This window comes from Echeneis naucrates, chromosome 12 (assembly GCF_900963305.1).
Source record: "Echeneis naucrates chromosome 12, fEcheNa1.1, whole genome shotgun sequence".
Taxonomy (NCBI): domain Eukaryota; kingdom Metazoa; phylum Chordata; class Actinopteri; order Carangiformes; family Echeneidae; genus Echeneis; species Echeneis naucrates.
This window is the reverse complement of record NC_042522.1, coordinates 264,417-291,191: the sequence shown is the minus strand read 5'-3', so window position 1 is coordinate 291,191 and position 26,775 is coordinate 264,417. Positions and strand designations below refer to the sequence as shown.

At 40.3% G+C, this 26,775-nt stretch overlaps 1 protein-coding gene across 2 annotated transcripts in view; it reads left to right on the top strand.

Annotated features, from left to right (window-relative positions):
• The window catches only part of LOC115052155 (LIM/homeobox protein LMX-1.2-like), a 33,192-nt gene that overhangs the window by 5,989 nt on the left and 428 nt on the right, over window positions 1-26,775 (top strand). For both annotated transcript variants that reach the window (XM_029516106.1, XM_029516107.1), the window contains 5 exons: window positions 22,164-22,396; window positions 22,516-22,691; window positions 23,122-23,199; window positions 24,668-24,734; window positions 26,472-26,639. In XM_029516106.1, coding sequence (XP_029371966.1) covers window positions 22,164-22,396; window positions 22,516-22,691; window positions 23,122-23,199; window positions 24,668-24,734; window positions 26,472-26,639 — 722 coding nt within the window. The remainder of the gene's footprint in view (window positions 1-22,163; window positions 22,397-22,515; window positions 22,692-23,121; window positions 23,200-24,667; window positions 24,735-26,471; window positions 26,640-26,775) is intronic.

Sequence of the window (26,775 nt, the reverse complement as noted above, 5' to 3'; positions counted from 1 at the left end):
CCAGCAGGAGCTCCTTAAAGTCCTGTTCTGTTTGGGTACCACAGCTGATCAACAGCCAGCCCGAGCACTAAAAAAACATGCCTTCATGAAAACTTCTCAGATTAGGTTTCATCGCCTCTCCAAACTCTTGCCCCTGCAGCTGCGGGTTGTTCTCCTCCCACAGTCTCCGCCATCATCTAACTACAGTGATTTATACTATTGGTCCTCTGACCCCACCTTGACTTCAAACAGAGGCAACATGAAACAGTCTGTGGACTGTGCGCGGAGCTGTGGATGGAGAGTTTTCTGCCAACGGTGTGATCGGAGAGCAGCTACTGTCCGAAAAAAAGCATTGAAGTGAATGGAGACAAATGCATGTTAGAGTCATCATCATGTGGCATGAGGCAAACACATAACAATCAACTTATTTGAAATTGCACCTTTGTTGACAGATGCTAGTTCTACATCTGGACCAATCTGGCACAAAAAAATCTTTGGACTGTAATGTTGTGAAATATATGGGCCAGACTCGGGCCCACGCAGTTCACACACACACACAATAGAATGAACTACTTCATGTTCTTTTCTTCAGTTTTTTAAATGGACTGTTCAGAACTATTCCTTTTCTTTTGAAAACACATCATGTAGTGTGTATTTATTCACGGTCATCAAGTCTAGACCAGTTCTGCGATAGCTGCAACATGCCAGCTGAGGCGACCCTTCGGGGGCCTGTGCAGATGGGAGCGAACGGGGACTGTACCGGGGATCACAATGAGAAATGGTGCACATCAGCTATGGGAAGCTAGCTTGACTACCAACTGTTTCTTGATCAGTTATGATACTGCAGAATTATACACATGCAGAAACTAAACTTATGCAGTATTAAATGTTATGCAGAAAAAGTAAATGAAACAGAGCGAGAGAGAGATACTGGAATTTAAACAAATGCTGTAGTTCAACAACTTCCTCTGGAAGTCATTCCCACATCTTCCCCTTCTTCCTCCAGGAACGACACAAGTGGTTTATAGATGAATGTTTTTCTTTAAGGACAGCACGGCAGCATAGTGGTTATGGCTGTTGCCTCACAACAAGGAAGTTTTGGTGTTTGATTCCCTGGGTCCTTTCTGTGTGGAGTTTGCATGTTCTCCTTGCGTCTGCACAGGTTTCTTCCCACCATCCAAAGACATCATGTTTGGGTAAATTGTTGACTCTAAATTTACCGTAGGTCTGAGTGTGAGTATGAGTGTGATTGTTATCTGTCTATGAGCTGACCCTGCAATGGACTGGCGATCTGTCCAGGGTGACCCCTGCCCTACCATTGACTGGGATTGGCTCCAGCAACCCGCCCCCTTAGAAACTTAGAAATGGGTGAAACGGTAGAAGATGAGCATGAGAGTGTTATTCCTTGAGAACCAGATTCCTATTTGTTATAAAGCATCGTTAGAGTCATTGAAGTGATATGTGTTTCTTGCCATATAAGGTTAAAATTGATGACAACATTTAATTTTTGTTTTATATTCAAAAGGTCACAGTGCAAAAACTGTGACCATATTTGATATATGTTGGCCGGTTGGTTGAGCCAACGGTTGAGCAACACTGGGGTAGTGATTCTAGTTGACTCTCCTGTAAGTCCATCTCATGATGCAATATGCCTCCCAACAAGCCAACATCACAGCTGACTCCTATTAACATGTCAGAGGCATTGTAGTTCCTAAAAAATATATTTTCTCTTGCACATTAGCATTGAAGTGTAATTCTACAGGGCAGGCTTGATAATAAAGACCAGTAACCTCAGCAACAGCTTTCATGTTGGGTGGAGAGCGCCTCCAGCCGCCACTCCTGAGATGGTGCTGTGGTAAGACATTGCTCTCCTGATCCACAGCATCGGCAGCTCTCTCCTTCTCCTGTGTGAGCTCCCTGTGTGTTTTTTCTCACACTAACTCAGCTGGCACTGTAAAGTCAGTGGTCTCTTTTGGCAGGTTTAAAATAACTGCACGCTGTCATTTTAGTATAGCGAGAGTCCTAGTAATGTTGCTGACCTGCACTAAATCAAGCTGCAACTGAAGACAAATTGAGATAACAAAAATAATGACAAGAACAGATAATTCAGCTAAGTAAATACCAACAATCAAACCCATGGAAGCATAAATAGCTGAATAGCTGCTATTTAATACTTTGTTGCTGCACTGTGTGTTCACCGCACAGAGTACTTAGAACATTTTTTAGTTGACCAACAACATGTTTGTGATATTGGACAGAAAATTGTAACCAGAGACACAGGGTGTTTTTAGGGCCATGAGTCCTCCCCTGGCCTTTGCCTTGTTTAGGCCTGGGTGAAAGTCAATAGCCTATAAATGGCGTCTGGTCTGTGGGTTTTTTACTTCGTAGCACACATATCACATTTTACCGCTCAAAGTTTTATCTGGTTTTATCTTTGTCCAGCACCACCTCTGCACTTTGTCCATGTCTGACTACAGAGAGCTGCAGCTCTAAAAGTGTCTCTGACATAAAGCCATTTATGCAGCACATTCATAATGGGCCTGGGGATCAAAGAGTAGGCCACGGCAGCAGAGCCAAACCACCAAGCCACCAGGGGGTGGGAGGCACAGGCTATTTTGTCATATGGGCCATAACAGTCAGATTTATAGAGCGTTCTAGGGCGGGGCAGCCTGTCAGAGGAGTTTGTCGAATTAATTATTTTCATTACCGCAGACTAGCCAGAGAGAAAATTAGATCCTCCCTGTCGCTCACAACAATAGTTCATATGAGACAGACGGCAGACAGGCAGACGTCATGATGTGGACACAGTTTTTATATGTCCCACAATTCTTTACCCAAGGCTTGGCCAGGCTACTTATTGGTTTGTTGTCTTAGGTTCAATTCCCATAACAGCAAATAGTCTGTTTTTGTATTTACAGCTCACGTCTGTCTAGTCAGACACTGGCAGGTTTCAGGCTCATGTCCAACAATCAAACTTCAGTTCATCACAACATGGTTCAAATTTTTTATTCTTCTGGTGGTCTCTGTGATGGCACTGGACTTGTGTGGGGCCTTGGAGCGCATAGGAACAGCAGCTGAAGAAGAAAGGTCCTTCACATTATGGTTTGTTGTAGAACTTCTATAACATTAAAACATGAAGTACTTAAAAGGTGAGATGAAGTCTAACATCTTGTACACCCCAACTTGCCAACCAGCGACGAACGTTGCTGTCAGATGGGTTAGTGCTGCAAAAGGCCTGATTATGTTCAGAGACGTTTTTTTTAATTCTTTGCTTCCTGCACTAAGGTGCTATACTGTTCTAACCCTAACCCTAACCCTGTTGTGTTTGGTTTAGGGTTAGGGTTAGGGTTAGTACAGTACATTAAAAAGTAACTGATCAGCTCAGCTCAATGATGCCATATTGTGCTGCAGCAGAACTTCCCCCTTTTCTGGGCATGTATGAATAAGCAACTCACTTCTCCAATCCACCGGAACAGATCCCAGCTGACTTTCCAATTCAGAAAGTGTGACCTTTTGACTGATACTGTATTAATTACATTAAGATAAAATCTTGTTAGAAAATAACAGTGGCGTTCGTACCACGATGCTGCCCCATCGAAGGCAATTTTAATGTTGTTGTGTTGTTTTTTTTTTTTTTAATCTCCATCCTTTCTGTATTCTGTAGGGTTATTCTGTATTCTGTATTCTGTATTCAGATGTCACAAATATGACCTCTACAATTACATACTGTCCCTCTCAGTCCAGAAAGTACAGCTGTGGTGTCCTGTTGCTCTGCTGATGTAATGATCTGTCACTGTGCAGCCGCCACTTTAATATAACATAATATTATTGACTCACTGTTTGGGATTGTTAAGGGCCTCAGGCAGCTGTGGCATCTCAGAGGAGGCATGACCCCTGGAGGCATCACCAGGGCAAGCTGTTTGCTCCCTCTGTGTGTGTGTGTGTGTGTGTGTGTGTATGCACTCCATGGAGTTGTAATATTTCTGCTGCTTTAAACACACAGCCACCCTGCTGCTATATACTCTTTAACACAGCAAGCAGCAAACCTTGCTTTATCTTGTTATTTCTCTCCTGTCTCTGTGCTTGTCAAGAAAGAAAATGACAATGAAAGTCAAGCCTGAAATTCAACCTTAAGTGATCAAGAGAAAGGGGCATTTATATGGCACTTAATTGATGTAATTCACAATGTAGTTCTCGTATACAGGCCCCGCCCTCACCCAGTGTTAGCTGGGATTGTTGGAGCCAATCCCAGCTAACACTGGGTAAGGGCGGGGCCACCCTGGATAGGTCACCAGTCCATCGCAGGGTTAGGGTTAGGGTTAGACACAGAGACAGACAGAGACCAAGACCCACTCACACTGACTCAGACCTACAGACAATTTAGAGTCACCAGTTAACCCAAACATGATGTCTTTGGACGGAGGGAGGAAACCCACGCAGGCACAGTGACCTTCTTATTGTGGGACAACAGCACTAACCACTGTGCTGCTGTGCTGCCCCCAGGAGGTTTCCACTGGTTAGAAAAAGACGTGCTATTATATTGAAGTCTTTCTGAGAAGGTCCCACCTTCTCCCTTTATTAATTAGCTTAGTAAATGTTTTCCCTATTAGGTTTATGGTCTCAGTCTCCAGTTTCCAGTCAGTATGGCATGATTTAGAAGGAAATAGGCCATGAAGCAGGGTTTACATTAAAGCTTGCTTTCCTAGCTGTCCTAGCTGCAGCACCTCATCCTACAAGGGCCACCTTCTCTGCCCCTGTATTGGGACACAACTTGGAGGTCAAAGGTTCTATGATGAAATGTGTAAAGTCAGCCGTTTAATAATGGCAGGATTGATAGATATGTCCAAAAAACACAGGGAGCTCACAGAGTAAACCGATGTTTGATTCCCATGTGAAGCATGAGGCTTAGGTTGTTTCTGCCTGTTATGACAAACTTGTTAAATTTCAGGGAAGTATTCATTTAAACCCAAACCGAAACAGCTCTCTTAAACTAACCTGAGTTGTTTTTGTGTATAACAAAACCATTATCATTTATTGTTGTAACCGTGACAACAAAGGTCAGGTATGCCTGCCACTGTAGGGTCACTATTTCAGGAGAGACTCCTGTGTATTGGGTGGAAGGACTATAGATCCTGGTCTGGTTTAATAGAGAAAAGAGTTCACAGTGACTTCACGCACAACATCACCATCAAAGAGCTTTTGTTGGCTAAACTCCAAACGGTTCTCTGGACGACGACCCCAGCCTCTAGTCTGGTCTTACTGGTCCGGTCCTACACCCTGGACTCCTGCTGCTCATGCATCTTTCTTTCACTATATCATCCAACCAGAGGTAGCCTGCAATGCAAAGTATTTTATTCTGCATCAGTTTAGTTGTTTTTTGGATGCATACTGTGATGTGGGAAACAGGTTCAGACAGAAGCATGTCTGCCAGTCCTGGTTCTCTCTGACTGCCTTTGCTTTCTTCTTATTTCTCCTGTTGAATGGTTTTATTGGCGCTGCAGGCCCCTCTGCAGGAATCAGCTTGGCATTTAGTCTGAAATGACACAAGACCTCAAGAGCTCATCCAAAACCTGTCTGCCCCAAGCTGTCCTCATTATTAGCTCCCTGCTCTGAGACGAGACCTCAGACATTCACACAGGAAGCACACTGTCTGTCATCACTGTCTGTCTCCCTGTTTCCCCCTGTTAAAATCCCTCTGCTCTGTCCGGATAAAGACAAAAGTGTTTGTGTCCTCACTGAGCATCTCCTCCAGCCATTTAACAGTAATACCTGAATTGATATATTTTGTCTAATTACATGACAGCGTAGACATAGAGTAATTCTTTTTTTTATTGTGAGAACAAACAGATGCCTGTAATCATATTGTCACATCTGCCTCTGAGCACCGTCTCTGTTTCTGATTACCTGTCTCCCCTTCTCTTTCCTGACACTTAGTGTGACACTAATGTGAGCCACCGACAATAGCTAATTTTCTACTGCCACTTGCTGAAATCATCAGCATCTGTACGAGGCCACACAAATATGTTTGCGACGAAAGAACAAAAAGCTTCGACCTGTTTATGAAAATATAATTAGAGGAACAAAGGAGACATTTGAAGCAAAGTAACATTTCTGATGATGATCAGGAATCGAGCTTGAAGACGGGAAGGTCATCATGAGTGGGAGAGAGGGTTTGATTGGTGATGGTCAGGCATCTCCAGTCGAGTAAGTGGGTTTTTGTGGCGCTGACACAGCAGAGGAAGGCTTGACTTTGTGAGGTAGTGACTGGATGAAGATGAGAATGAGCAGGTGAGGCTTAGACATCCCATGAAACATTGCCTGTATACTGTGAGCTGTGTGTGGCTGCCAAGGCTGATTTGTGTTCACATTGCTGCTGCTCTGACTCTATAGAGAGCGGGACAGTCAACCTGTATTTTCAACTTCTCTTAATTTTTTATTATTTTATTTTTTATTATTTTATTGACAGTAAATGTTTGTCACATGTCTCCAAATGCAGTTGTTAAATGGTTTTAGCAACAAAAAGGTTTGGCTGTCTCAAAAATCAGATTCAGCCTCAGCACAGAGACATACAGGAGGTAGCAGGTTTAGGTGATATCGCTGGTATGATGCCAATATGACATTGACAGGTTTTTTCTTGACTTTTGCTGTAAGAAGTGTCCATCATCAATGAGAAATAGGTAATGCAGGACCTCCAGACCACACTGACCAGGATTGCAATTCTTCCCAGAGTTGCTGCAATTACATCATTACAATTATTTATTTTTATTGTGTAATTGTATAATTTATTTGTATTAGTTTTCAGTCATCTCTCTTTCACCCTTTTGTTACTTTTGCTGTGTTTGCATGTGTTGTGTCCGCTCCCTGTAATTATTCATTATTCATTTATTCATCTTCAACCACTCTCTCAAAGCTCCGTTTCCAGGTCATGGGGGGTGCTGGAGCCAATCCCAGCCCTGTAATTATATTGAACTATATTATTTGTCCTCACTCTGTAAATCCACCTCATTTATGCCCTGTGTTGATTTTTGTGCCAAAGCACTTGTAACTGACTGTGAGTTATTATGACTATTTTACAAATTACATGCAAACCATGATAAATACAACTCAAGGGAATGACAAAAGATAATACCCAAAACAAAAAGTGAAAGTATTACTTTCAGTAAAAACAACAATGACAAATATACATTTTACATGTAAAATCAGCAAACATTTGGTTCTCACAAATGAAAAAAAAAAAACCCTGGTAAATCAAAAATTCGTTTTGCATTGAATCCTGAGCTCAAGAAGTGAAATTTACTGAATTCGTAAGATTTTCTGAATTGTGCAGCTCTTAATGCACAATTCTTCTTCTTCTTCAGTAACAGCAATGATACTGCAGATGTGTCTGTTGCTGATTTGCAGAGTTTTTGTGGAAGATGAATTTTTGGTTGTATGAGCTTCCTTGAGTTTAGTCCAACCCCATCATTCAAATGCCATTTTTGATTAAATGAACACTGCTGTTTGTGGTTTGAGCAGTGAATTCTGTGGGGACAGCAATATTTAATGATAACAATGAACTGACCTTTTAATAATCTAATTCTGATGAAATGAGTCAACAGATTCTTAGTTACTAATGGCACAATCAAGAACAGAGGAGTAAAAGGGTATTATCTTCTAAAAGCAGAGTGGGTGTTTATGAGGCTCAAAGCCTGAGAGTAGACATCACAGTGAGACTACAGGAAAGTCCTCCAGAGATCGACGGCAGCGTTTCTAAGTCTGCCTCTCCCACTATTTCACCACCAAAATCACTGCTGTTCGCTCACACACCTCTTTTTTTCTTTTTCTTTTTCTTATTTTTTTTGTTCAATGTCAAGTTGTGTTGTGACTTTTTGCATTTGTGTGAGTGTGTATGGTAGAGAGTGTGTGTACATGCTGTGTATGTGTACATTGTTAGTGTCTCTAGCTGCGATGGGGACTTTGGTGAAATGTTTACTTTGGCCTGTGGTGAACACCACATTATAAAAATATACATTTCTAATCCCCTCAACTGTTGTATGCTTTAAAGAAACCTTTCCTATTCATTCATTTTTCCTCCTCTACATTGGACGACTGCAGAAAGATGCAAAGAGCAACCTGATGACATACAACATAAAGAAAGTCATTAACCAGACTAAACTACACAAGCTCATTGTGACAGCAAACCAGTTCTTCAAAAATTATGTAAAATTTGGTTTAAAACAGAAACGTCTTATTTCTTGGTCATGGCTTCATGCAGGCTTCATTCATCCCCTCTGCATTTAATGTACAGTCTGTAAACTAATACCAGCATGAACTCATAATAACATGACATCAGGTTATTGTGCTTTGTGCAGTTAGGACAATCCCAGTGATACATTGTTGGCCATCCAGCAACTTGTGTCACCTGGATTCGATAAATACAGCTGGATGACATCTATGCAACAATGTAAATATATATATCGTGCTTACTGATGATGTTGTCAAAAGGAATCTCATACAGGATTTAAAAAAAAAACAAAAACAAAAAACCAACACTCCAAGCAAAGGGCTTTGTGGACCTCATCCACCAACTTTTGTCTTCATGGAGTCTCACTTAAACCTGCCCAGTGAGGTCCTTTTATGTGTCTTTAATAGGGTATTTGTTCAGGTTAGTGTTAACTTAAATTTCTATTAAAAACATTAAAAAGCCTTTGGCTGTGGCCCAGGTGTTTGTCAAATTTCATTTTGGTCAGTCTTGTTCTGCTTCATGCTACAGAAAACACCCAAACAAACAGTGTCTTTGTTGTCTCACTGTTATGTACTATCAGGACTCTCAAGCTATTAGTCTACAACATTTAGGGTCAAATTCCACTAAATACCTACCGAAAACTGTGTGAATTCTGGCCTTCTAAATGTTGTTATTCATAGTCAGGTTTTAGCAACAATTATTTATTGTATCAAATTTATTCAGGGTCCAGGTTCATTTAGAATAAACTCTGGCATGCCCAAAACACAAATGTTGAAGTGGAAGATTAGGCATAAAGAGTCAGGGCCAGGTGTCACTGCTGTCTTATCCTGAGAGGAAAGTGGAGACTGGTCAGTGACACACAACCTGCACTATCAGCAGTAATGTATTCACCCTCATACAAATGTCAGGACTGGGGATGAGAGGACAGCTCCCCTGGGATATAAAGTCTGTCTCCACCCCCTTCTTTAGGGCTCTTCAAATCAGCTCAAAGCTTTGCCTATTTATGAGGCTACAAGTACTGCTAAGTACCTTTCCCCAGGATGATTATTACCAGCAGGTCCACACTGACAGACCTGCTGAACAGATTATGTTTCACCTCTAACCCATGTACATGAATCGGTCCAAAAACTCTCATCCAATGACAATGATTCAGTGGCAAAATGTAAAAATTGGATAAAAAGAACATTAGTGGAGCTGCTCTGAGTGGTCCATCACTGACATCATAGTCATCTTTCCAGTAGTTTGTGTGGCCTCAAGGCCTATTGTAAAAGTACATTCTATATTACTTTAACATAACCTTCGGGAAACAGCTAAAAGTCCGCTAAGACTCACAGGTTGTTCAGCAATAACATGTTTGGCAGTAGAAGAAAAATACAGACAAGCCATCGACCTAGAATGTCAAGAGAATTGTATAAATTCAGACAAACAATTTATGCCTTTTGGTTTTTGGTTTGGCAAATTGGGATGAAGAGGCAGTTTCTCTCCCAAGAGAGGGAATTCAAACATCTTGGGGCTTTGTTCACAAGGGAGGGTAAAACTGAGTCAGCTGTGGGAGGAAATGTTTTTTTTTATTTCTTCTATTAATGAGAGGAGGATGGAGGAGACTGACAGGTGGCTAAAGCAAGGTTAGCAGGAAAGGGAGCAGTTTAATGCAGAGATGTGGTGAAGAGGGAGCAGCATCAAGAGGTAAAGCTCTTGATTTACCAGTTGATTTTCACTTTGACCTGCACCTGTGGATGCACTTTGAGTACTGACTGAAAGAGTTAGATTTTGGGCTCAGCCTCAGAGATAAGGAGAGGAGCGCAGACAGCCAAAAGCTCGTTGAAGTGACTCAGGCACTTCATTGGTGCTTCCCCATGGAGGTCTCATATGAGGACATACAGTGAAAAGAATATTATACAAGCCAATATAGCAGTTTTATCTCAAACTGAACACAAGCGAAGAATTAAAATAGATCATCCATATCTAAAACAATGTAATAAGTCTGACTGAGCTCAAGTGAAAATGCAGTAATGAATAAAAAGTAAGCAGAGAGACTAAGTGAAAGTCCTCCAGTAATTAAGTTCATGCAGTCAAGTAAAATAAAGCCAATTCTGTTCTTTGGTCGAAATACTGAATAAAATCCCATCATTTAGTTTTTCTGGATGAAACCCAATTTCCAGCTAAGTCAAAATGTCGTATGAGCGCAACCAGTGGAGTGTGTTATTTTGCGCAATCCTGCCATTATTCACTGAAGCAGCTAAAACATGCCAATATTTTTGTTACCTACAGTTGTCCTTTTTTCAGGTTTCAGTTCTGTGGACTTAAGATGATGTATGAAAAGGCAAACTCTTATAAAACTGTCAGGAGGGGTTTGGTTTACACAGCAGTTGTATAATATTGGCTCTTGGTTTTTTTATTGTTAATGTTATAACTATAAATAGCAGTTACTCTGCGTGAAGAATCAGAGTAAATAGGAACACAGAGAAATACTCTGTTCTCATTCAGCTGCTGATTCAAATAGAACAGTGACTACAGAGTAAAGACACAGTGAATTTTCTTTCTCCGATGGACTGGTGACCTATCCAAGGTGAGCTGGGATTGGCTCCAGCACCCCTGCGACCAGGAAATGGATAAGTGTTAGAAGATGAATGAATGGATGAATTTTCTGTATACTGGTGGCTTTGATTGAGTATGTGCAGTCTCTTCTGATTTTAAAATTCATTTCAGGCCAGAAAGCCCATTATGTAGTCTATAGGCTTGAAATGTAAGTAATAAAAGGGGAGGATAGTACGTTTAGGACCTTAAAAACAGAATATTAAACCTGAACTAGAAGCAAGAAAGGCTCATGTCAGAAGCCCAGCTTCACTATTCTGGACCAGTTGTAGTGGGAGTCACTGAATGAGAGAAAAGGTTTGATGGGGGGGGGGGGGACATGGAGTCATAATTTAAGGTAGGAAAGAGTTTTTTAGTGATTTTACCAACTGGCTTCATGTAGAGGGAAGAGAAAATGAGGCAGAGGAGAAAGCCTTGTGGGCCCCTCCAAACAGGTTTTTTGGAAGAGAGAGAAATAATTTATGTTGGCTGATTTTAATATTTATGTTATATAGGGGTCTCTCACTGGCTACACTACCCATTAGCCCCAGCTTTGGAGTACCTGAGTTGGTAAAGGTTTGTTCAGAGGTGAGGACTGAACAGTGTAGACCTTTGTAGAGTACACTGATGGGTTTAATGGATATAAATCATTAGTATTATGGTGTGGGGCACATGTTCATCTATGATGTGGCAGCACTCATGGTAATGTAGACCCAGGCAGTATTGCAGTGTAATTGTTGTGTTGTTGTAGGATTGGTTGGTTTGTACTGGGTGTTGTCTGTGGGAAAGAAAAAACGATATGCAAAGGATCGAATTTCATTATTTCTAAAACTTGATCAGTGTCATGTCTTGTTTGGGGTTTTTAACCAGAGAAAAATCTCAGTATTTATTTGCAAGGTGTATATTTCAGGGCAATGTGCTAATTGTTTTAGTGTTGATTTTGATTACATTGACATCTGAGTGTCACAATTCAGTAGAGGTGAATGAAGATATACTTAAAGCTTTATAAATCAAAGAGACAGTGAAAATAAAACACACACAAGCGTACATATGCACAGACAGAGCCTTGAAAATCACAACAACCTGAGTGGTGACTAACTCAGCTCATGACTGATGAGGAACAACCCCCAGACGGAGATAAATATAAATATATGTAGCAGCGTGTCAGAGCAGGAGAGGGATCTTGTGAACTTTTCTATGTTGTGGTGGGAAGTCTAGACATTGTTACAGTCAGTCTCTCAGTTTGTCCTTCCATATTTGTGAGGACACTAACATCCCTGAGCCTCTTCCCCATCACAAGTGGAGGCCAAACCCAAAGCCTTCGCTTCAACCTGACCAAAGCCTGCTTCCACCCTGAACCCTCAAGTCTTAACTCTCGTACAGCCTTTACTTCTTTTCATCTTTGCAGATGAGTGATGTTTGTTCTACATTTCATTGTCTTTTGAAAAATAAAATTGAAATAAACATATTTACACGGGTAACAAATGAAGTGAGACGTAGGGCCATTTTTACACTAACTTCAATACAATCAAACTTTTTTGTCAACCAGTGGAGTCACTCCGGTTTCCTCCCACCGTCCAAAGACATCATGTTTGGATTGACTGGTGACTCTAAATTATCTGTGGGTCTGAGTGTGAGTGTGAGTGGTTGTTGATCTCTGTCTGTCTGTGTGTGTTGGCCCTGTGATGGACTGGCGACCTGTCCAGGGTGACCCCGCCCTCACCCAGTGTGAGCTGGGATTGGCTCCAGCACCCCCTGTGACCCGGAAACACATAAGTGGTTGAATATAAATGAATGAATTAATGATTTGTAGGCTGTGGGCATCTCTGCAGCACCACCACACTTGATAATAGGGAATGTTGTACAATTTAATTTTATATAAATTAAATTATATATATACAATTCAATTTTCAATGTTAATAGCTTAAATATAAAATAAAATTAAATAAAGTTTCTCTTGAAGTTGTTGCTGCAGGACAGAGAATACGCTTTAAGAAAAAACTGATTTGCATTTTTTCTTTCACTGACCTGATGATCTCCTGAGGACCTCTGTGTTGTTGACTCCCCCTCCTTCTCTTTGAGTCACTCTGTGTGGTACTTGGCATCAGCTTTGGTTCTGCTTAGTTGCCAAGAGAAGATAATTCCCAATTCAACTCCCTCTATTCTCTGTGCAGCAGAACTCAGCTGCTGGAACAGTGAAAGACACAGTCGTCCTCACCTGCTGTTTCCACAAGGAAGGAGCTGCTTTTAGACTTTAATATATGTGTGGTGATCTGCTCTGTCTATAAACACATGCACTGTAAAGAAATATCCACAGATAGTGTCCACTCACCAAGCCCTTTATCAGGCATCTGTTCACCTGATTGTTAATGCAACATCCAGACACTTGCTCCTGAAATCCTGTAGATTCTAAGGTGATTTGAGCTTCCAACGAAAAAACATCCAGTGAGCAGCAGTTCTGTGTTCATCGGAGGGGTAAAAGGTCTGAGATTGGAGGAGAGCACAGACTGGTTGGTATCTCAGATAATCCATTCTTTAGAACTGTGAGGAGGATGATCTACAACAGCAAAGACCACATTGGGTCCCACTTCCTGTCACCAAGACCAGAAACGTGAGGCTGCAGTGGATCAGACCCACCATCACTAGGTAGTTTAAGACATGGTCTAATGGATCTGGATTTCTGCTGAGGCAGCAGATGGCAGAGTCAGAGTCTGAATCTATGGACTCAACCTGCCTTGTGTCAACAATCCAGGCTGCTGGTAGTGATCTCATGATGAGAGGGGTGTTTCACTGCTGGTCTGAATGCTCAGTCTAAGTATTGTTGCTGATCATGGTCAGCTCTTCATGGCCGCAGTTCACCAGCTTCATGCAGAATCTTGCTCCAAGTCACAGTCATACAGTCACCTCAGACTGGTTTCTGGATCAGTGAACTCCAGATTTCATTCAAGTAGAAGTGGGATTTGGTGAAACAGAGAATGAGAAGCTGAAATATCTGTGGAAACACTCCACATGTGCTAGATGATGAATTTAGGCTCTTTGAGAACAGATGTAGAAAATTCCCGGTGTTGTTGTGGTGTTCCTAATAAACTGCTCACTCAGTCTTTATGCAAGAAGACCAAAATGCCTTGAGGAATTTATATACATGCCAACAACGGTTAACACATGTGGAGACACCCCTGAGAACAACAGAGTGACGATTCACCTACCTCATGCAGGGTGCCCACCAACAAAACACAGCCAAGATTTAGTATTATACAGACTGCCAACAGCTACCATGGCAACCAGCTCTTCCCCACAATACAATTTTTTCACTTTTTCTGAGCTTTTGTTTCCTTTCTCCCTGTTTTACTGGGGACAACAATAACACACTGCAGCCGGACAAACTTTTTAAAATATTACAAAATGTAATTATAGTAAAATACCAGTCAGTTTACCATCCTCTGGAATACATAGTCATACATTTTTTTTTAGTATTTTCCTGAAAATAATACTCTTTATCGTCAGAAAGGGAAATATTAAAAATGTAGCAGAGATACAAAACACAAACTGGTGGAATGAGAATTTGATTTCTCTGAAAGCATTTTTATGTCTGCATCAAATTCAATTTACAAGCATTATATACATAAAAAACTACATTATCTACTAATGGAAGATAAGATGTTTATGCTATGAATAATTGTAATTAACTTCATTGTTCCGTGTTATTATCTGATATAATAATATGTAAATACAGCATCAGTAGGTTTGTACTGAAGTACATTTCTCAACATAAAATACCAATAACTATTACAAACAGGGGAGCAGAGTACTATACCACTCAGCAAACACAGAGCCACCTCACTACAGGATTGGGTTTGGTGCGGAAGAACTGGTCTACATAGGCTCAACAAATCCCTGCAGCTAAATTCAGAATATCCAGGGCAAAGACTGAAACCAAAACAGAGGAGGCTGTAGTGGGAGTATACAGCATGCTGTGTTTGCGTGTCCACATACTTTAGGTCATGTGAGTGTGTGTATGGTTTCCTTTTTCTATGAATCGGTCTCACTGTCACCTCTTGCTCTTTGCATCAGCACCTTTGACACACTGCTTCAAGGTGCAGTGACAGTCCAGAAGGTGAATGAATTAGCGCATTTGATTGCTGAGATTATTCCCCTGCTGACAAACATGTTGAAGTGAGTCCCCTGAGATTCCTGAGGCCTTATTCTGACTTCTTGAGCTTTGGCTGAGCAAACAGCATATCCCCACTTTCTGAATCCTGCTTTTATTTCCTTCTGCCTCCTTCACAACCATATTTTAATTACACCTACTAATTAAAACCCCAACTAGCTGCCAGCCCGAAGCCACCACCCACCCACCCAGCCGCCTGCTTCAGGTCACACAGCCCTCGAGGAGGGAGAACAAACAAGAGAACAGTGAAGGAACACACACATTCTGTTTTTGCTGCTTCATCCTTTCTCTACTCCTCTTATCCACTTTAATCCTGTACCTATTTATGGTTGTTAAGCCACTGGAGCAGTGTGGAAGCATAGGGCATGAGGCCAGGGGGGTCAGGGAGGCTCCTCTAAAGAGGCTACCCCTAGTAGTGGTGGTCTAGATCCTCATTGAAATGAACTACTGAGCTCTGTTGGAACAAAAGTCCCCTAACACTAAAGCTGTACCAAACAAGATTTTAAAACAAACAAGACCAAAAGTCTACAGTCTCTGCAGAAGAGGTTTGTTAAAGTCCACTGCCTCACTAGCTGCTCTTTGAAGCTGCACCGTTCAATAGACTCCACATGTCTCAGGCACCAGAAACAGAATCCTGCAGTCATAGAGGGGGAAAAATATAAAATCTTTGCTGAGGAGATCAAGGACATTAAAATCTAAAAAAGTGAAACTAATAAAAATCAGCCCTTTGGATGATGAGACATCAGATTTTTGTCATTTTCATATATTTAGGTGATGTGTTTGACATTAGTTCATGTTAGACAAGGCAAGACAAGACAAGTTTATTTGTATAGCACAATTAATACACAAGGTAACTCAAAGTGCTTAGAGAGGCAGAGAAATATAATAAAAATCACACGTGATTAAAATACAAAAAATTTTGAAAAATCAATTTAACTTGAATAAATGATAAAAAAAATAAGCTAATAAAAATGGAAGAAACAAGAGTGAATGAGAATAAAACCAGTAAAACTGAATAATTGAATTTAGCAGAGAATGAGAGAATCAAATCAAATCAAATCAAATCAGATTTATTTGTATAGCGCCAAATCATAACAAAGTTACATCGAGGCACTTTACATATAGAGCAGGTCTAGACCAAAGTCTTTATAAAATTATTTAAAGAGACCCAACAGATCCCCCGATGAGCAAGCACTTGGCGACAGTGGCAAGGAAAAACTCCCTTCAACTGTACAACGTTACTGTTCCAGTGAGGCAGTCTGCCTGAGCCTCATGCAAAAACCAGTTGTATGAGAGGAAGTAGAAACAGAAAAAAAAAAAAAAATACAGATGTAGCCTCAGGTTTCTGAAAGTTGAGTTTGAAGCTCAGAGTAAGCCTGACTCTTACTCCCTAACTCCAGTTTATCCAGAAATAGTCGAAGAGTAGCCTTTGGAGAATTGTGGTCTGTGACTTCCATACACTCATCCACCTGTCCCACAAAGAGGCCGTCGAGTCTCAAGAAAATGTACACAGGTTAATTATATAAAAATTCACCCTTATACAGTCAATATAAAGTAGGAATCAGCAAGACCATGACTGTTTTAGTACAAGGCCGTAAACTTGTTTTTTTCTGCTGCAAAGTTGGACATCTTGACATGAGAGTCTACAGGGACCGACTCTTGGCACCAGTTTCTAGTGGTCTATAGAGAAACTGAAACATTTGGCTCATCAGTTTTGGCTTCATGTTGCTTCAACTTGGTTTACGAAAAACACTTGTAAAACCTCAGAATTGTAATGGTTTTATCTAAATCAATATGATTTGTTTTTTTGTGAAAAGGAAAATATTAAATAAAGGTATATATTAAATTTTATAGGAATAAGATAAAAAAAAATACTTGAACCCCTGTGACCCGGAAACAGATAAGGAGGTGAAAATGGATGAATGAATGAATGTAATGAATGTGTACAATGGCTTAGCAGTATGGTGATATCAGATATTTTTCAATTTTTGAATCATCATTCATGGCTGAATCACAGACAGTTAAGTTTTGTTATTAGAGTTTACCATATTCCAGGAAGTTAATTTGTTCTGGCAAATATTTAGGCCACATACTGTTTCTCGTGGCTAAATTTACGATCTATTGCTTGACCTAATTCCCAGCACATATACAACATAGCTGTCAGATGCTGCTTCCACATCTGGGCCAACTGGCATACACAGAAACCTTCCTGGCTGTCAGACAACACTGCAGCATAACAGCCAGAATCAGCCCAGATGTGGAAATATATGGATCTGCGATGGGCCAGATACTGGTCTGAGGAATGTCCAGCCTTTACAGTATGAGTGGACTGGCAGTAGTAGAGTTGAAGTGGAGTTGGAAGAGGTGAGCTGTTTGGGGCGCTTTGAACTCCAATGAAACTCCAATGAAAATCTGGGACGTTTAATCAATAGTCATCATGGTTAGGCCGTTTGTTTCTGAATTAATGATGGGATTACTTTCTTGAACACTTGTGTCACAGCTGGTCTTGATGAGTTCAGTGACCAAAAACAAACTGCTAGTGTTGTATACAAAGCCTTGATGCTCTTTATACTAACTTACTGCAATTTTCAAGATTTTGGTTTTTGTTTTTCTTTAGATTTATGTTACTCATTCTGTTTGTCCTCTGATGGGCTACAGAACAGTGCACAGTTGAATTTAATTAAAGTCTCGTCTTTTTCCTTTTCTTTTCTGTTGAGTTTATGTGTGAATCATGTGTCTTCAGCATCATGATATACACAACTGACCAGTCTAAAGCCACAATAGCCAATATCAACATTCTTACTCTTAAGGACTTACTGTAATTAAATCATATACTATTAGTTTTAAACTACAGTGTCTTGCATTATTAACATTTACAGTGATTTTGTGAATTTAATTTAAGTGTATAATGCACACAGGTGCTTTAGACAACAGCTATGAAATATTGGACAACATTGCTGTAGTAAGTGTTTGCAGCAGAATAACGTCATGTTGCTGGCTGTTTGAAAGCATTGGAGCTGGAATGAATTGATAATGCTCATTTCCAATTTGGACAACCACACAGTCAATTTTTTTTTTTATTGGACTGACTCCTGAAATAGTGCTGGAAGGTGTATTTGACTTTGGTTGTCATGGTTACTACAATAGTAGTTATAGTTCGGTTAGGTTGAGGAGAAAATGGTGATAGGGTATTAACATAAGGACTTCCTCACCATTAGATTATCTTTGTTGCTACAGTAAAAATCTAGTCAACCATGTTGAACAATAACTGATAAAGAGAGACAACATAAATTATTCCTCCTACCTGGGAATTGAACGCCAATCTCTTTTGTCATAGTCAATTTTCTATACTGTAGCAGTTAGTTCTACTGGAGTTTTGCAGCCAAACATGAAGCAATGCCTATAGTTCAGTCATTGACATGTACAATTGCGTGATTCTGTGACTGACAGAGAGACAGAGGCAGAGAAGGACGATGGAGGGGGATGGAGGCAGAGAGAAAAAGCTGCTGAATGGAGGAGGTGGTGTGCAGCTGTTCAACCACTGAGCCTTTCTGTACCTGCTCTGTATCTACTTCCCTCCTTTAACCCAGTTCCCAGATTCAGTCCTTGGCCTGCCGGCTAACACACTGTCACTGCTTCACAGTGTAACGCAGTGCAACTTCCTGCTGCTGCTCCAGGATGGAAGCACATCTTTCTTCACATCTACTGTTTCTTTCTTCTTCCTCAGAATGGATCATAATAACCGATTCTTCACTGTCACACGAACCTTTGTACAAATAACTAACACACAAATGCTGATTTGAATGCATTAATGTGTTCATTTCCTCAAGTAATGCAACTCATTCATAAGTAACTGAACCAAGTGTGAAATGATGTGTCCCTGTTACCCTTGAAATTGCCATGTGGGCTGTTTCATGGCACAGGGTACATGCACAACAGTAAAATATTCACTGTGAAGTCTGAAGATTAGAACGAGAACAGCAATCACAGTTACCTTGTAATTTCTAGTGAGAGCACAGGAGCCGTGTTAAAATTTGAGAGCTATGACAGTTAGTGTACTGTGTTCACAGAAATGATAAACCTTCCATACACCAGCATTAGCTTTGTCACTGCAATGTTACCACACTTAGAATTGCATGGCCAGGAGGAGCCATATTTCTCTCTTCTCCATTGTATTGTCTGAAAGATGGATATTTTGTAAGAAAATATAGTTGTTGTTTTAAAAACCTAAAATCATCTTGGTGTAGTTTTCTCTGTTAAGCTCTAGTAACAACAGGTCAGTCAGCCAATCAGAAGAGATGATCTGAGTCCTGAGAGCTGGTTTTAATGCTCACTTTCTGAATGCAGTGAACATTTCTCTGTGGCTGAGACCGTTGATATGTTCACTGCATTAATATAGAACCTAGATCTCAATGTTTTCTTGTCTTTATTATCAAATTAGATACATTTATGTAATGGTAAAATTTCAGAGAAAGAGCCTATGATGTTTGTCAGCTTGATCTGTAGAAAACTACTACAAGTTACTGGCAGATTGCACTGAAATCTGTGGGGTGAATACACGCTGTCAAGAGCGTAAAACCTTTGGTATTTTTAGGATCTCTTCGTCAAACAATACATTTTTTATAATATTTTTTTAAGCATGACCAATGTCCAATCTTGGGCAGGGAGGTACTGAAAGAAAGTATCTTACCTTCATCGAGTCCAACTCTCTCTCAGAACACACACACTCACCGTTCACTTTTCCAAAAGCACTCTCAACACAAATCTCTCTCTTTTGTTCCTGGTCCATCTTTTCTCTTTCCTTGGCTTCTATCATCTCTCTCTGTCTGGGAAGTGTTCTCACTTTCATTCTGAGCTGTCAGGAAGAAGAATGCGCTATAGAGATCTGTGCTGGCTCTGGCTCTTGGCTCCAGTCACTAGTTGCTCTACAGCTTGCGGTCATCATACTAATGCTATAGACCTAATCCACACACAACACCCTCTGTGAGTCCAAACAAGGCATGCAGATGATGAAATAGATGCATTTAAACAATCCCCTGAAGGACAACATGGCACCTGCAGCATTTTTACGTCCGTGCAGTTATTTCAACTATTTGTGAGCTACACTGATTGGCTTGCTGTGTTTCTTACAAATTATAGTTATATACAATTAAACTGCCATGAAAAATACATTTGGGAGTGACGGTTATTGTACACACTTACAGTACATTTCAGATTAACGTTATAATTTACAATAATAATTCATGTATTTTCAAATCACAAATATATTTATGCTGTTTTATCTTCCACCAAAATATCTGATCTAGCGCAATAATCAACATGACTGAACACACAGGACAGAGATGTGAATTCTGATCTGTGAGCTTCCCTCCCAGCAAACCAGCCTCTGCCAGGTGTGGTGAGAAACTACACCAGAAGTCACTAAAATGTGGACTGTGGTCGCACATGCTGAAACAATCATGTGCAGGCCTAGACATATAACTTAAAAAAAATGTTGTGAGGAAAATCTTTGTATTGTATAGCTTCTTAAACTTTCATGGTCCTGGTCACATGATGCTACAGAGCTGTCCACTGCAACTCCAGTTAGTGAGAGAGATAAGCTCAGGGTTGATTCCACTGGAGAGAAGTGGGAAAAGTTGTATAGAACAAGACTGAGAAAATGGCACGTGAAAGGTGTTTAACTCTTTTCTTTCTGCTTTTGTTATAAAATGGTTGATATTGTTGGTTAATCTCGTGACAAAGAAGAAAGGTCCATTCAGATCTATACTTTGTGCAACTTTGTCTAAAACATATTGTGTATGACCCCTGCATATGTTGGTAGTCGCATTACCCCACATTTAAGTGTTTTCTCAAGCAGCGCACCTGATTTAATATTTGTTAACTGAGGAAACACAGCGCATCACTTCTATCTAGGGCAAACACAGGCAGGTGTGTTTCCTTTATGTAGTAATGTGGAAAATGATGTAGACGATGGATTTACATGAAAAGCCTTTTCACTGCAACAGTTCACTTTCTTTAACAGAGTAGGCTGTCTACCTTTGCAATAGTCTGCCTTTTCCAGATTCAAGCCGTACCATACTAACCATAACCATAACCATATCTAGAATTATTGATAGTGATAGTGATAAGGAAACAGGAAACGACTTTGTTGTTTATTTTTAGGGGACAGGTTTTGATGGTGCCAAATGAAGTAGATTTAACTCAGGTTAGAGTTATTACAGTTTTCGGAGCGTGTGACATTTTAAAAACCTATTATTTTCTCTCTCTACTGTCTAAATTTCTCCTAATTATGGTGTAATGTGGCATTTGAAACTATTCACTTTGTGGTTTAATGAGCTATGCTTTCCTAAACATTTGGAAATTGACTTGTGGCTCATTTGATTTGATCTTCAATAAAACAAAAAAAGGAGTAATGAGCAAATAAATCAAACATGTTAAATTTGTCAAAGTGAATCAGACCCAGAACAGTCTGGTTCAGTAAAATTCCCTCATCTAATAGCATCCATTTCCTTTTTTCAAAGATGGCTTACTGTATTTCCTCATTAGGTGGTTGTGGTAAGTGGTTGGAAAATTTTCTCTGTTCTTTCCATCTGAGTGCCGTGTGGGCCCCTTACAACATCAAAAGGCCTTTCACATGCAGAGAGCTTGAAAGGGTTAAAAAATTAGCGCTAAGTAAGAGTGCATAAATATGGCCTGAACACATCTGGCTTCTTTTTTGGTATCTGGTTTTGCAGCATACCGTAATGACACGCTGCATAATACATGCAGAGATAGTTTGTTCGTCTCACAGATGACTGAAGTGAGGTGAAGTGTTCTTGCCAGTACATTCTCTTCTCACTTGTGTTGTCATTGACGCTTTTCTTTGTATTTCCTGAAGATGCACCAACCCAGTGTTATAGCAGCACAGTCGTAATTGGATGATCTGTACATTGGAAAATCTTATCACATTTCACAAGTAATTAAATTCTGCCACCATCAGGTGTTAGAGAGCTTTAAAATGGAGAAGTGCATGCTTTGGAAGGATCTTTGTTAATTCCAATATAGCAACACTGAACAGGCTACCTTGGTGAGTGAGCACATAAATCCATCACTTAGGTAAATATGTATTATGTTCTATGTTGTATGTTAATGTTCATGTTCGTGTGTTATTATTATTGTAGTGGTAAAAATTCTGGGTGAGTGTTGTCCCAATTAATTTTCTGGCCTGTATTCCTTCAGATTGTTTGCCACTAAGTGCAGTGGCTGTCTGGAGAAGATAGCACCCACAGAAATGGTGATGCGAGCTCTGGAGTGTGTTTACCACCTCAGCTGCTTCTACTGCTGCGTCTGTGAGCGCCGGCTGTGCAAAGGAGACGAGTTTGTCCTGAAAGAAGGTCAGCTGTTGTGCAAGAGTGATTATGAGAGGGAGAGGGAGCTCCTCAGTTCATTCAGTCCAGACAACTCTGACTCAGGTACTCTGGATTCCTCAATGGACAATTACAAACTCAGTGAACTTAACAATCCAATCCAATGTGTTGCATAATGTACAAATATCCAAGCTGAAGATTTTTTTACTTGTGTCTTGTGACAGACAAGAGTGAGGATGAGGATCTGATTATGAAGTCGGAGAACAGCACTGCAGCAGGGAAAGGCAGTGATGACAGCAAAGACCATCGCCGGCCCAAACGACCACGCACCATCCTCACCACCCAGCAGAGGAGAGCCTTCAAGGCCTCTTTCGAGGTCTCCTCCAAACCCTGCAGAAAGGTCAGGGTTGGCTCTCCTCTCATATGTTCCTGCCATGTTTATTTCTATAGCTAAACTCACTGACTTAATTGTACGCCATAACATTGATTTTATTTTAGTACCATGCAGGCAAACAGACCAAAAGAGTTGCAAAACTCTATTGACTTTTAAAAATGTATGAACAGATATATCCAGAAATATACTCAGTTCGGTCAGTATTTTTGAAATGATCAAAAAATATCCAATTGTCCCTTTTGGACAGAAATAGAATAAATATTGAAAAAAACGTCCAGGCTGATATATATACAATGCACACGTCAACAATGTCATACTACATCTACTGCTAATATATCTATTTCAATTCAGCAGCAATTCATGTCCAACATTTGGGAATGTTCTTTGATGTTCCTGTGTAAAAATGGCTGAGGGGCAACTGTGCTGTGACTTGCAGGTGAGAGAGACACTGGCTGCAGAGACAGGACTCAGTGTTCGTGTGGTCCAGGTCTGGTTCCAGAACCAGAGAGCAAAGGTCAGCAGCACTAGCAGTTGACATTCTGTATCACTGTACTGTGATACAGTGATAATGATGATGACCAGCTACGTGCAGGCAGTAACCGTGACCGACAAGAACAAATTAATAGCTTTCTCATACTTCCATGTATTCAGGTAGTGAGTTTGATTCTTTTAGTCCCCAGATGTCAGTCTCTTCAGCAGAGCTCAGAAAGCTTCAAAAGGCTCTCATTGATGAGGCTGATCAGAGAGCCCTAAAATTTAAAATAGGCTTTGCACAAAATCAGTCACATTTACAATTAGTTACTGTATGTGTACAACAGAATGAGAGGTAAGACACAGTTCAATGGGAGCCTTGTGTTTAATATCCTGCAGGATGGTTTAATCCACAGCAACAGCACTGACTTGACCTGCAGCCCGGAGAGACAGTTGTGAAAGAAATATATTGAAATCAAATGAAAAGAGGAGCATCCAATAATATGAGACAAGTACCCTCAAAGTACCTTGGCCTATAGGAATAATTTAGGTGTAACCAAGATGGTGATGTGATCACACACTGTGTTCTCTAGGCCTCTATGTAGCACAATACGTGGCTCCTACCACTGATTCAGGTCCCTTGAGTTTTTTGTTTCAGTTGAGTCCCAATCAAAGCTAGAGTCTGGGAGCTGGTGAGAAAGTCATGACATTCTCCAGATGAGCAGCACGTTCCCTTAGTACTCAACCTTAGAGCTTGTCTGGACAGAGGATTCAGTGTGAACCACCTTCTTCTCTTCCATAGTGATGAAATGAATGAAACATAACCATCTTAAGATTTCGGGTTCTTCTTTGAGCTCTATAGCTGTCAAATGACAATATTCATTTACAGTGACCTCGGGTGCATATTTGCACTTTCTGACATTACATAATTACTTCCTTTTGTGTCCTACAGTAAATTCACAATATATCCATATATAATATTCAAAGAACCCTGTTTCTTTTGCGACACATGAGGGAATTCCTTATGATACCTCAGACTTAATATAATGATTGAACTGTCTAAATAAGTTATTGGGTACTTTTTAATAATACCTTATGTATTAGTGGTAATATTTGAAAATTTACCATTGAGCAAATGTAACATTCTTTTTATATCATTTTCATATAGATTTATAATCTGGAAACTAAATATGTCATTTTGTTCAGTAACTTAGTATTTTAAGTATGGGATTTTTTCTATATTCCATATTCCAAATATATAGAAGATATTCATATGTTCTGTATTAAATTTCCTGAAAACATTCAAGAGCTGTCTATTTCAGTGAATTACAGTGAATGTTTCAGTAAATATAACATTTAGAAAATCTTATTTAATAGTTTGGTCTTTCGTGTTAATTATGTAATGATTTGACATTTTAATTTTAAATTATTTATTGATGAAAAATATATATTTTGCAGTGTTTCCTTGCAAAATGTCCTTCAGCATTTCATTTTCTTCTGTTTATTTACAGATGAAGAAATTAGCCCGCAGACAGCAGCAACAGCAGGAGCAACACAACAGCCAAAGGCTAGGCCAAGGTGAGGATTTATCATCTGTGTGTGTTTACTGTACTGGTTAACTAGTTGGCGGCTTCCTCCAATGTAACAAAAAGAAAAGCATCACTGATACCCATCTGCAAAAATCTGTCCTCAGTAATCTGTCCCTAATAATCAAAAGTTGAAATCTAGATTGTTCATGAATTATTTGGAGAAACAGCTTGAAATATGAAATTTATTATGGGAACAATAAACAGACTACAGTCACTCAGCAAACACTTCCAGTTTTGTGGGCTTTAGTGTGAGACCCATACTCTGAAGCCAGTGACATCTCTGCTGGTAAATATGAGTTTTTCCAACAGTAGAGCAGTAAAGAGGGAGCCATGGTTCTCTTCACGGCACAGCTCATCATGGTTAGTAGGCTTATTGCCGCTGTGGTCTCACAGCAGATATGAGCAGACAGTATAGATAAGTGTCTCAGTGCTTTGGCAAGCACTGCCTCTATCTGTGTGGGGACTTTCAGTGTGTCAATATTGACATAGCAGCTGGGTTTATTATAGTGGAAGCTGCTGCTGTTAACCAAATGAGCAGAGCAAACCAACAAATGGAGGTTGTTTGAAGTCGATGTTAAGATGAGATGAAGCCTCTTGGACGACAGTGAGAAATCTTCACAGTCAGACAGTGTTCACAATGCATTTAGAATAGACAGTATGCTTTTGTAGGATAGCATTTGATGTGCAGAATGGCTAGTCTCTAGAAAAAGCATGGATGTAGCATCCATGTTCTTATGAATAGGGATATTTGGTGTTTTGATGAACTCCAGCAAGATAAAACTAAATATATATTTCTTCTTATTAAAATTAATTATTAAATTATTGATAAGCATTTACAGCAACAAGGCCTATTTACATTCTTTCACTAATTCATTCATCATCTGCCGCTTAGATGACGTGGGGGTGCTGGAGCCAATCCCAGCTCACATTAGGTGAGGGCAGGGTCACCATGGACAGGTCAGCAGTCCATCAGAGGGCCAACACACAGAGACAGACAGAGACCAACAACCACTCATCCTCACACTCAGACCTATAGACAGTATAGAGTCACCAGTTAACCCAAACATGATGTCTTTGGACGGAGGGAATAAACCCACACAGGCACGGGGAGAAAAAGATCCATTTCAAATTGTCATATCAATTCCCGGATAAGATGTGGCATTTTGCTTTCGCATTCAAGCCCATTCACATGCAACCATTCGTAGCTTGGTAGGATAGAACACTGTGTGTTTGTTCTAATTGATGGATTATTACTAGTAACCATGACTGTTGATGTTGCACCTAAACACTTGAATTATACAGCCTCAGGTACAGTCCCATTCATTCCCAGATAGCTGTATGTTACCACCACCTTCAGTGCACAGTAGCATCCCCTGGTTTATATTGTATGTATCTATGGAAAACAAGTTAGTGATTGTGGCTAGATTACGTATTTAATCCTAGTTGAGGAAGACAGATCCATTTACATCTTTTCTTTGATACATCTTAGTACAGATATTTCTCACCACTCACTGCACATCCCAGTTGCATTTCATGTGTTCCTACCCTGACATCCCCTAAACCCCAGTGCCAGGACAAGCCAACACCAAAGACACCCACTGAGAGACCAAACTTATATCAGGCCATGTATACAATAATACAGTACCGAACCAACACCTTTGATCCAAAAGACACAAGATCAGTAACTTGTTGCTACATTGTAAGCCTGATGTTGTTTTTGCCACAGAGGTGATATCAGGGTGTATGGAGGGCCTGCTCAGCTCCTACTCTGGGACTCTTCCTCCAAACCAGCAGCAGCACCTGGTGACCATGGAACACAACAGCTACAACACTGACCCCTTCCAGCAGGGTCTTACCCCACCACAGATGCCAGGTGACCATATGAACCCCTATGGTGAGCTTCACACTCCATAAGCACCACTTGTGTGTCTTTAATGTCAATGCCTAATTTCTTCCAATGTAGACTCCAATGTAAATGAACACTGGAGACTCAGTGTCTCAGATGTCAAAATGAAATCTAGTGATAGCCA